This window comes from Neolamprologus multifasciatus, chromosome 20 (assembly GCF_963576455.1).
Source record: "Neolamprologus multifasciatus chromosome 20, fNeoMul1.2, whole genome shotgun sequence".
NCBI classification, from domain to species: Eukaryota; Metazoa; Chordata; class Actinopteri; order Cichliformes; family Cichlidae; genus Neolamprologus; species Neolamprologus multifasciatus.
The window spans coordinates 17,188,558-17,199,649 of NC_140458.1; the positions used below are offsets into that span (position 1 = coordinate 17,188,558).

Consider the following 11,092-nt stretch of genomic DNA (forward strand, 5'->3'; position numbering starts at 1 on the left):
TTTTGTACAGATCTTTAAAGCCTGAGGCAATTGTGTTAAATACACGTGGGATACTTACGTGAATCCAAGGGCTGGCCCCCTTTTCTTTTTTTCTTTTTTTTTTTTTTCAGTGTGTTCCTCCTTCAATTAAATCTCAATCACAAAAATGTGGCGCTCTGAAATAAGGCTCACACCGTTAATTCATCATTTTCACTCTGTACCACTGCTCCTTATCAGGCTGTATGAAGCACAGTAAACAATTCAGTCGAGGCCTTGAGCCGTAAACAGACATCACTCACAGACATTGTTTTCATAACCAAACTGCTTTAGACCCTGTCCCCTAAATCTACACAAATGCCCTCTGGGTGACATGAAATGCATTTAACCAATTAACAATCAATGGCTTCTTGTTGTTGTAACAAATTCTGTATTTGGACGTTTGTGTGCAGCATTTTGCGTATCAGCATAGCATTTGTTAGTAAAGCATTCTTCATTGCACAAACGTGTGTGTGTGTGTGTGTGTCATTTCTCAGTCAATCAACGAGTACATAGGTGTTCATATGTGTGTTTCTCTTGATTTTGAGTCAGTGTATGTAGATGTGTGTGTGTTTGTGTGGGTTTGTGTTCATCACCTTCCTGTTCTGGTGTTCTGGGTAAACCATGGCCTGAAGCCCGTGCCCTGGGGTCCTGCCCTCCCCCTTTTCAGTCCGTTTGGGTCCATTGGTGCTGCTGCCCAAAGTTCTGTCCATACTGGTTCTGACCCCAATTGAGGCAGTCCTTTTCTCCAGTGTCCTGCATCTTCTCCTTGTCCAGCTCCTCCTTAACTTGACCCTTTTTGCTTCTGTAGCTCCTTCAGGGTTTGCTCCTGCTGTTGGAGCTTCTCGTCAGATTTGGCAACCTCCTGCTCCAGCAAGCTCCGGCCTGATTTCAAGTCCTGTATCTGGGACTCCAAGCCTGACTGATGGGTTCGATTAGCAGCCAGCTCCTCCTGAGCCATGCTCAGTTTCTGCTCTGATGTCTTGAGCTCTTACTGAGGGCAGAAACCTCAGAGTCTTTTCCGTACACGTCAGATTGAAGTTTATTGATGTTTTCCTTGCTTTGCTCCACGGCCTTCTGCAGCTCTGCTGTTCGGCTCTTCTCAGAGGTCAGCTCCTGGCTGAGCCCCGACACCTGTGCCTTCAGCTTATGTTCTTCTGGTGCTTATGTTCTTCTGGTGCTTTTGTCCAATCTGAGGTGCCTTCTGACCTCAGTTACTCCTCATGTCTCTGGCACGCCCATTTTGCTGCCCGATCATCCGTGTTGGTCCGTCACTGTCCTGCACAGTTTTAATGCAGAGTTGTTAAGGTCAGCATTCTTTTGCTCGGCCTCACTTTTCATCTGGGCTTAATAGGCGTCTCGTCACAGCTCTGTCAGCTGAAGCTGTCTGGAAATCTCCCCCGTGTAGTGAAACGGGCCTTGGATTTAACGTTCTCCGTCTCCGCTGCATGAGATCTTTTTCCTGCAGCACTGTTGACATTCTCAGGCTGTTGTTGTGGGTCCAGCTGCTGTAGCATTTGGTCAGGGTCACATTAAAGATGGTAGAGAGGAGAGCAAAGATGGTAGGAGGGAGAGCAGGAGTCCAGGTCAGCCTCGGCTTTCCGGGCTGACAAAGCAGCCTGTAATTAAGCATAAAGAGAAAAAACAAAACAAAAACAGACGAACAGGAAAATAATGTTGTTTTGGCTGTGTTATTCAGAGAGGGGCCAGGCCCTGTGTCAGCCTTCTCCCCCCCTTTTTTTTTTTCTCACTATATAATCAACTCATAACCCACCAAGTTGACAGGACAACACAGGTACATGTTAAAATTCTTAAGATCATTTTTAATAACTCAAAAAAGGAATTTTATTTCATTCAGTAATCACTTGCATTAATCAATCAGCAGAAAACATGTCACAATTTGACTCTTTTAACCACTAAATTTGTTGTTTCATCACTGGTTGGTCATACCAGTGTCTTTCTTTTTGAAGTCAAGTTGTTGTCCTGCAACCCAGAGAGTTTATTTGTTAGTAGTGGATAAACTTTATCATTTAACATCAGGTGTATGTTAAGTTTCGCTGCTTTAGCCTTGCTGGAAAATTTTCACGTGTTCATGAATGTAAGCTGTTTCTTCATTGCGTGTGTGTGCGTTTTTGGGTGGGTTATTTTAACTTTTTCTCAAACAAGGCATTTCTCTAATTGTGTGTGTTTTTAATTTTGTTTCCCAAATTTTGATTTCCCACCTTAAATAACAGCATTCCATGTCTTCAGCCAGGAATTAGAGCTTGCTTGTGAGATTCAGGGACACATGGTGCCAAAAACAATTCAGTGAAAAACTTGCCTGAAAATTTCCAGTGATGGTAACCGATAACTGGAGGAGAAGATGTCCTTTTAAGCTTCTTTTTCGGGTGGGGACAAAGTGAGAGGTTAAGCTGTAAAATTTTGAGCCAGAGCTTGGCATGTGTGTCGTCCCAATTTTGTTAATCTATCCTTTTGCCGCTGTACTCAGGTCTCCAGGTTGAGAGAAATCCACCTGTATTAAGAGACTAAAACATTCATTTACTATTTTTCGTACAAAATCCATTTGGTTCATCTGCCTAGATTTTACTCTCTCTCTCTTGGTGCATAGTTCACACAGTCAGGCAGTTGCCTTTTATGGGCAAGTTTCCGGTCACTCACCCCCAGCAGCTGCCAAGCTGTCTCTCCTATATCAAAACCCAGCCAAACATTAAACATTCACCGTAGTCATTCAAAACTTTACTTATAATATTATAATCAGCAAAATCAGCGTTTTAATTACAGGCATGTATCATTGTTTGCAAATCATACTTATAAAACTCAATAACACGCTAAACAGGAAGTCCTCTGTGGGCTTCACAGCAGCCACCTCATTTGCATGTTCACACACCGTCTAAGAATAGCTCGCAGCGCTGCAGCGCGCTGTCGTCACACACAGCCTCGTTTCACGCTCAACTCTCTATTATTTACAAAGACGTCTTATATTTACAATCACTCTCAGGCCTGAAAGTTTTAGCGCCTACACAATTTTGACAAATTTAAGATAACTGGTCCAACCGAAGAAAGTCCAACTTTTTTGTAATCAATTAACCAGTATCAGACTCTAACTGTATCTGGCCTCATCTCTAAAGTCCCTAACTCAATTTAGAGTGTCCAAAAAAGCGCAGATACCGTTCAACACGGTAAGGAGCCTCTAACTCCTAGCTTGTTCCAGGATGCCCTGTACCCCACAGTCAAGCCAACTGAACTAACCCTGTTCGCCGACAGGTCAAGGTCGCGCGTCCGCGGCCAGGAGGGAGCGTAACCTCCAGGCTATGCGCCTCTTAGCTATTGCCGTTCTTAGATAATTTATTATACTTTTAAACCGCCGTCAACCCTCTAAAACAAGAGTATGACTGACGCAGATGCAACATTATGGACAATGGAGCCTCTAACTCACAACATGGCCAAACAGATGCAATCCTTAGACCAATGGAGCCTCTAACTCACAAAATGACCAATCAAACTACCTGAGCCTCTAACTCAGTATTATTTTCCTTTATCTTGGGCCTCTAACCCAGTACTGTAACTTATAAGCTTATTTCAAGTTTCAAAACTCATGAGATTTTTCATCAAAATGAAAACAGACACTCACCGGCAACTTTTACTGAATAGACATTTAATTTTATCGTCCAATTTAGCATACTTCGGATAAAATCAACAGGCCTGTGCCTACCTCTTTTATAAAGGCGCCTGTCCACTCAGTTCGATTGCCGGATAATGTCTGCCTGTCTGACCACCTCGGACCGTCCAAGCCTCCAAAACTTCCACCCCAATACCACAGGACGAGCCCCCAAAACTGTTACGGATTCAAATATTGGGGATGGATACAAGAGGAAAACCAAAATAACAACACTGGTCCGGCCGGGTCAAGTCAAACGATGATTTAATGAACACACGCGTGGGAAATGGACACCATACAGCAGACAGCATCAGATCTCAAAATGGTGGAGCCTTGATCAAACTCGTATAGCCTCTAGTGGCCCCCACCTAATCATAAAAGCCTAAACATTCACATTCTTTCTCTCACACAGCACCTAAGCTACGACCTTGGCTCCCTGTTTATCTGCTCCTGGTGAGATGGGGCAGTATGCTCTCTTCTCTTCTAACCAGACAAATAAGGCGATGACTTTCTGTGAACAGTATTTCTTATAACTCAGCAGTATAATGCATCATAAAACAATATCATTCATTCACAATAAATCAGCAGTCTAATATAATGCAAATCAGTTTACCAAATGTAATAGTTATCACCTTCTAATTCAGGAGAATAATGCAAACTAAAACTACATAATAATTCACAATCTTTAATTAGGGGTCTAACATGGCATAAAATAATATTATAATCCGACAACAGGAAGAAACCTCCGGCAGAACCAGGCTCAGGGAGGGGCGGGGCCATCTGCTGTGATTGGTTGGGGTGAGAGAAGGAAGACAGGATAAAGACATATTGTGGAAGAGAGACAGAGATTAATAACAAGTATGATTCAGTGCAGAGAGGTCTATTAACACATAGTGAGTGAAAAAGGTGACCAGAAAGGAAAAACTCAATGCATCATGGGAATCCCCCGGCAGCCTACATCTATTGCAGCATTACTAAGGGAGGACTCAGGGTCACCTGGTCCAGCCCTAACTATATGCTTTAGCAAAAAGGAAAGTTTGAAGCCTAATCTTAAAAGTAGAGATAGTGTCTGTCTCCCGAATCCAAACTGGAAGTTGGTTCCACAGAAGAGGGGCCGGAAAACTGAAGGCTCTGCCTCCCATTCTACTTTTAAATACTCTAGGAACAACAAGTAAGCCTGCAGAGCGAGAGCGAAGTCCTCTAACAGGGTGATATGGTACTACAAGGTCATTAAGATAAGATGGGGCCTGATTATTTAAGACCTTGTATGTGAGGAGCAGGATTTAGAATTCTGGATTTAACAGGGAGCCAATGAAGGGAAGCCAAAACAGGAGACATCTGCTCTCTCTTTCTAGTCCCTGTCAGGACTCTTGCTGCAGCATTTTGGATTAACTGAAGGCTTTTCAGGGAGTTTTTAGGACTTCCTGATAATAATGAATTACAGTAGTCAAGCCTGGAAGTAATAAATGCATGAACTAGTTTTTCAGCGTCACTCTGAGACAGGATATTTCTAATTTTAGAGATGTTGCACAAATGGAAGAAAGTAGTATTACATATTTGTTTAATATGTGCATTGAAGGGCATGTCTTAGTCAAAAATGACTCCAAGGTTCCTCACAGCATTACTGGAGGCCAAGGTAATGCCATCCAGAGTAAGAATCTGGTTAGATACCATATTTCTAAGCTTTTCAGCGCCGAGTACAATAACCTCAGTTTGATTTGAATTAAGAAGCAGAAAGTTAGAGGCCATCCAGGTCTTTATGTCTTTAAGACATTCCTGCAGTTTAACTAATTGGTGTGTGTTATCTGGCTTCATGGACAGATAGAGCTGGGTGTCATCTGCATAGCAGTGAAAATGTATGCTATGTCTTCTGATGATACTGCCTAAGGGAAGCATGTATAATGTAAACAGAATTGGTCCTAGCACTGAACCCTGTGGAACTCCATAATTGACCTCAGTGTGTGAAGAGGACTCTCCATTTACATGAACAAATCTGAGTCTATTAGATAGATATGATACAAACCACTGCAGCGCAGTACCTGTAATACCTACCAGTATGTTCTAATCGCTCTAATAGGATATTATACCAGTCATCTTGGGTGGAATTTGATTCCACAGTGAGATTTGCTCAAGTTGCAGATCTGTCGATGGTTGTATTGACTGTTCAGGAGCTCACTGATGTCTTTTTCAAAGTCTGGGAAGAGATTCCCATAAACATTACTGCCTCACACCAACTTTCGTGACACATGTTGACATCCTAGTCAAGTTCTAACTTCAATTTAGGTGTAATTTTGAATCTGCTCAAAAGGTTGATTATTACATCTCCACTGACCATTTTATTATCATTACATTACAGTGTTACATGAGTAAAGTATTTCAGCTTGAATGCTTCGTTAATCAAGAACTCATGTGTGATCAAAGTATTGACCAAAGTATTTGCTTCATTTCACCGAGCAATGTCTTTTGTAGAGCAGGCCTTTATTTCTTTTCCTGCCCTGAGAGAGTGCTGTAAAGGCTGACAGTGTGTTTCTGTGCCAGGCGGCCTCTTCCCTGGGCAGTGAGCGCCCATCCCAAACGGAAGGTAGAAGATGTTCGACCCATCTTCTGGGCTTCCAGACCCAAGAGCTACATCTACAGAACCCAGGACTGGGACGACTTCCCCAATGGCAGATGGTAGGTTTCATTTATCACGATGTCCTCATTGTTACATTTCAGACATTAAATCAGGGCTGTTCTTGTTGAATGCCTCAATTTATGCAAATTATTGCATAAGTGTATGTAAGAATTTGCATACGAGTTGTGAGTTGTGCTGTTGTCCACAGGGATCATCCTTCATCTCCAGCCTTTCACTCTGTTAAGTGCATACTGGAGTTACATTAACAGCTGTTCTATGTGATAAGTTTTCTAATGTGTGTTCTTGTAGCTGCAGTTTTTCTTTTTCGGTAATAAACGGGCAAACACACTGATGTCCTCATGACCATTGTATTCACTGTGTGTTAACAAGAAAACTGCCATCACTCTGAGCTGAGTGGACCCTGGCAGACGTGGGAAGTATGATGCCTATAGCATGTATTTTTAATTTCTCTTTGATATTTGGGCTGATTGGGACCTGATGAATGTAAAAACAAAGAGTTACCTTTTTTTTTTTTAACCTGATTTTTGTTTCTGAGAAAAGAGATCCACATATGAGGATACTTGTTTAAAATTTCAATAGAACAGAGGCAGTATAACATCCTCGTAAGTGGATATCAGGCCCTTGTAGAGCAAAATTTAGTATTTTGGTCTAGACAACTGAAAATGTGATTCCTACATATGTGGACGCCAGGTCCTAGGAGGTTAAATATGTGACTCATTTGTTCTTAAAAAAAAAAAAAGGTTCTTCAGATGGACTGGTTGTTCTCTACTCTGCTCGAGCGCTCACATTGACACTATGAAATATGTACACGCGTTTAATTGTATTATTATTGTTTCTTGTTTTTTAATCTAATCACTTTCTGGAACCTCGTTCAGCTTTTATTGAACTTTAGCTCAGAGTCTTGTTTTCGTCCTCAGGGGAAATTCCTCATCTCCAGCTTTTGGGGAGTTGAATGACTATTACCTGTTCTACCTGAAGAGCAAATCATCTAAAGATGCACTGCTGCAAATGTGGGGTGAAGAACTACAAAATGAAGAGAGCGTCTTCGAAGTCTTTACCTGCTACATTACAGCTCAGCCAAATCGCTGCGGACACAAGGTATCCAGGATGAACCACGGAGCTCGGTCACTCGTAGCTTTCCCAGCCTGTGGCACCACAGATTTCCTATATCTGTCCTTGGTTTAAGTATACCAAGCTGTTGTCTACTGTATGTTCCAGCTAAATTAGATAAGTCAAGTGTGAAAACTAACCTTGTGGTTGGCTGGTGTGCCATTGTTACTCTGTTTAAATGAATCCTGTCCTGAGTGCACTGGAAACACTGACACTCACTCTGAGAACAGGTTTTTGTTTTTAACCATATCCCACGTAGCCACTCGTTCATCCACAGCAAGTCTTCTGTATATAGCAGCAGTAACAGCAGGCTAAGGCTTTCTCTTCTGTTATAGGTGATGTGTTTGCCATGGAATGACGAGCCTCTGGCCCCAGAGACCAACCTTCTGAAGGATGAACTGGAGAAAGTGAACAGGCGAGGAGTCCTCACCATCAATTCTCAGCCCAACATCAATGGCAAACCCTCCACAGACCCCATTGTGGGCTGGGGACCTCCAGGGGGCTACGTCTTCCAGAAGGTACAAACACTAACAGTATTTTCAGTACCTTCAGATGGGATACTCAGTCTGATATTGTTAATATGGATGTTATTCAACCAACAGGCCTATCTGGAGTTTTTCACCTCCAGTGAAAATGTGACCGCTCTTCTTAAAGTACTGAAGAAGTACGAGCCCCGTGTGAATTATCACATTGTTAATGTGAATGTAAGTTTGTTCACAAAGCATCAGTCACTCCATGGTTGTGTGTGTGTGTGTGTGTAAACATTGGTCATGGTGAATATTTTGCATGCAGGGCCGTAACCTGACCAACGCCCCTGAAATGCAACCAAATGCTGTGACTTGGGGGATCTTCGCCGGAAGGGAGATTGTTCAGCCGACTGTAGTGGACCCAGTTAGTTTCATGTACTGGAAGGTGAGACACTGTCTTCTTTCTGTCCACAGTTTGGGGAATGTTAAACCTTGTGTCGTGTTTTTAAATGACTGAAATATTCAAGGTTTAAAAGGGTAATAATAAAAAATGACTGCGTTTAATGGTAGAGTAGGAGGCGGAGCTCTGGAACCAGTTCCAAGCAGTCGCAGCAGATGGCCCCGCCCCTCCTTGCTGCTGGTACTGCTGGAGGTTTCTTCCTGTTAAAAGGGAGTTTTTCCTTCCCACTGTCACTAGCTGCTCGCTCATACGGGCTTATCTGATTGTTCGTTTTCTCTGTATTTTTATATAATCTTTAACTTTAAAGAGAGAGTGCAGTGTGACTTAAAAGCTCTGGCATGTTGTGTTGACCCAGATGTTCTCATATTTTCTCAGGATGAGGCGTTTGCCTTGTGGATTGAGCAGTGGGGCAAACTCTATGAAGACGAGTCTCCTTCTCGGATGATAATTAAATATATCCATGACAATTACTTCCTCGTCAATTTGGTGGACAATGACTTCCCTCTTGAGAACTGCCTGTGGCAAGTCATCGATGACATGTTCGAGCTGCTCGACGCTCCTCCAGAGCTTCACAGTGAAGAAACCGTCTGAATTAAGTCTTTTTTTAAGAAAAAAAGAAAACACTAAGAACAGTTGAGGTTTTTTTTAAAAATGCCATTAACGTTACAGAGTATGAATATCAAACTGTAAAGATGTTTTTATTGATGTTTTCAAACCTTTGAGTGAATAGGAAACAATGATCAATGAAATTGTGCGGTCATGTTGGCTCCTGATGAGTAATGTCACTGTCAGGCAGATTAACCTGTTTTGTTTTTACGTATGTGGGGCTGATCATTTGTTCAAAGGGAAATTTGTGCTAAACAACAAAACCTCCAAACGATGACCTCAAAACATGAATTGTGCACATTTCACTTTTACTCTTACAAAGAGTTCAGGTGGCCTACATGTAAGAATGAGCATTAATGATGTGTTATTATAGGTGAGAACCTAGTGTAGTGATGAAATATATGTAAGATGTGTGCAAATCTTACACCCTATGATGAATTGATGTCATGACAAGAGTCACACTTAAAGCACCTGCTGCCTTATGTACATGATTAATAATACTTATTAAATACTTTTCCTTCACTAACGTAACTTGTCCAGTAACTGTGTGGGTGGGAGGTATGGAGCTGGGCATCGACGCTGGTCTGTAGTGACAAGTGGCTTTATTAGGTGCTAGTGCTAACGTCAAGTTCAAAGTCCGGGTCATACGGTACATGACACTCCAGCAGCCAAGTGGCATGTGGGGATTTTCCACATATATGTACAATGTACATGTCACAGCTTATTGACCAGATCACCTACATCATGTTGAGCCAAGCAGAAGACACGTGTAAAGTATAGTTCGTATTCCTGCAAAAAATATTAGTAATGGAAGAAGCAACCAAAGTTTAGGATTTCTATCATTTTGCAAAATGTATTTTCCAGTGAGTTTTTTATTTAAAAGTCCAGTTTAAGTTAGTTTTCTGGGTTCTTGTATCTGTATCTTGTAACCTTTTTTGACATGTTAGAATGGGTGTCAGAATAATCAGTACTAGCTTGCAGTGTCGTTTCTAAATCTACGTTCCATTTTTAGTGATTACTCAAAATCTATTGCAAATATAAATGTTGACTGTTCAGTAACATACAGGTGACACACACTGAATGTAACGCTTTCAACAAATCCAAACAGACAAACCAACATCGCCCTTGCATGAGGATGCTGAGCATGATAGAAAAGGACAAAATAATTGGTTTTCGTTCGCCCACTTGCTGAGGAGTTGGGTAAAATGCAGACATGTACAGATAAATACCCTGTGATCATAATGAGAGATGAATGTGAATTGCACAGTCTACCCATTCCTGGTACTCCCAGTATTTCATTAACTGAACCTGTTCAACAAGTATGAGTGTTTCTAATCACATGCTGTGTCCCAATTCAGGGTCTGCACGCTTGAAGTACGCATTTTAAGTGCGGTTACGTCACCGCCACGCGACGACGGCTGTCCCAATTCGAAGTGTACTTCAAAGGAAACTCCAAATGCGCCGTCGATTTCCCCAAATATCAAGCGTGGTCCGGTGCACGCTTCGTGGTCCCATATATCTCACAATTCATAGCGCGGCAGTGGGTGTGGATAATTTTGCAGCAAAATACGGCAGAAGGGAGCGGCCGAAAAGTGAACTGTCAAAAGTAAGTACTGAACATGACGTCACTTATTCATGTGCGAATGTTTAATAATGAAGAACATTAAAACATTGCTGTTGGCCACATGTCGGCAAAGTTATGTGACACTAGTGATGTTTGTACTTTCAGCATTAACTCTACTGCTAAATATATATATAGTCGACCTTAATCTTACAGAGAATCTGATGATTTTATGGATAATTAAAATCAGTCATATATCCACAAACACAACAAGCTGAAAGTCAGTGAGATATATATATATATATATATATATATATATATATATATATATATATATATATAAAATCTCATAATAATCTGACAATACTATAATATTGGCCATATTATATTTACATTACCATAGTGAGATGACTTTAGTCTCATGAACAGCATTAACTAATTATTATTTACTAGCTAATCTTAAATGACTGTTCAGTACAGAAATGAAGCCCTTGAATCATGTTTTACAGTCCTGTTATACTCAACTAATCAAAGTGATGTCATGACAAAAATGATTGACCAACAAAACAAATTTCTCCTT

General features: G+C 41.4%; 1 protein-coding gene across 2 annotated transcripts in view; it reads left to right on the forward strand.

The window, feature by feature from the left end:
* mthfr (methylenetetrahydrofolate reductase (NAD(P)H)) overlaps window positions 1-11,092 on the forward strand; it is a 34,787-nt gene that overhangs the window by 19,451 nt on the left and 4,244 nt on the right. For both annotated transcript variants that reach the window (XM_085146727.1, XM_085146728.1), the window contains exons 7-12: window positions 6,212-6,346; window positions 7,226-7,406; window positions 7,754-7,936; window positions 8,021-8,122; window positions 8,211-8,330; window positions 8,721-10,297. In XM_085146727.1, the coding sequence (XP_085002853.1) occupies window positions 6,212-6,346; window positions 7,226-7,406; window positions 7,754-7,936; window positions 8,021-8,122; window positions 8,211-8,330; window positions 8,721-8,936 (937 nt within the window). In that variant the 3' untranslated portion in view covers window positions 8,937-10,297. The remainder of the gene's footprint in view (window positions 1-6,211; window positions 6,347-7,225; window positions 7,407-7,753; window positions 7,937-8,020; window positions 8,123-8,210; window positions 8,331-8,720; window positions 10,298-11,092) is intronic.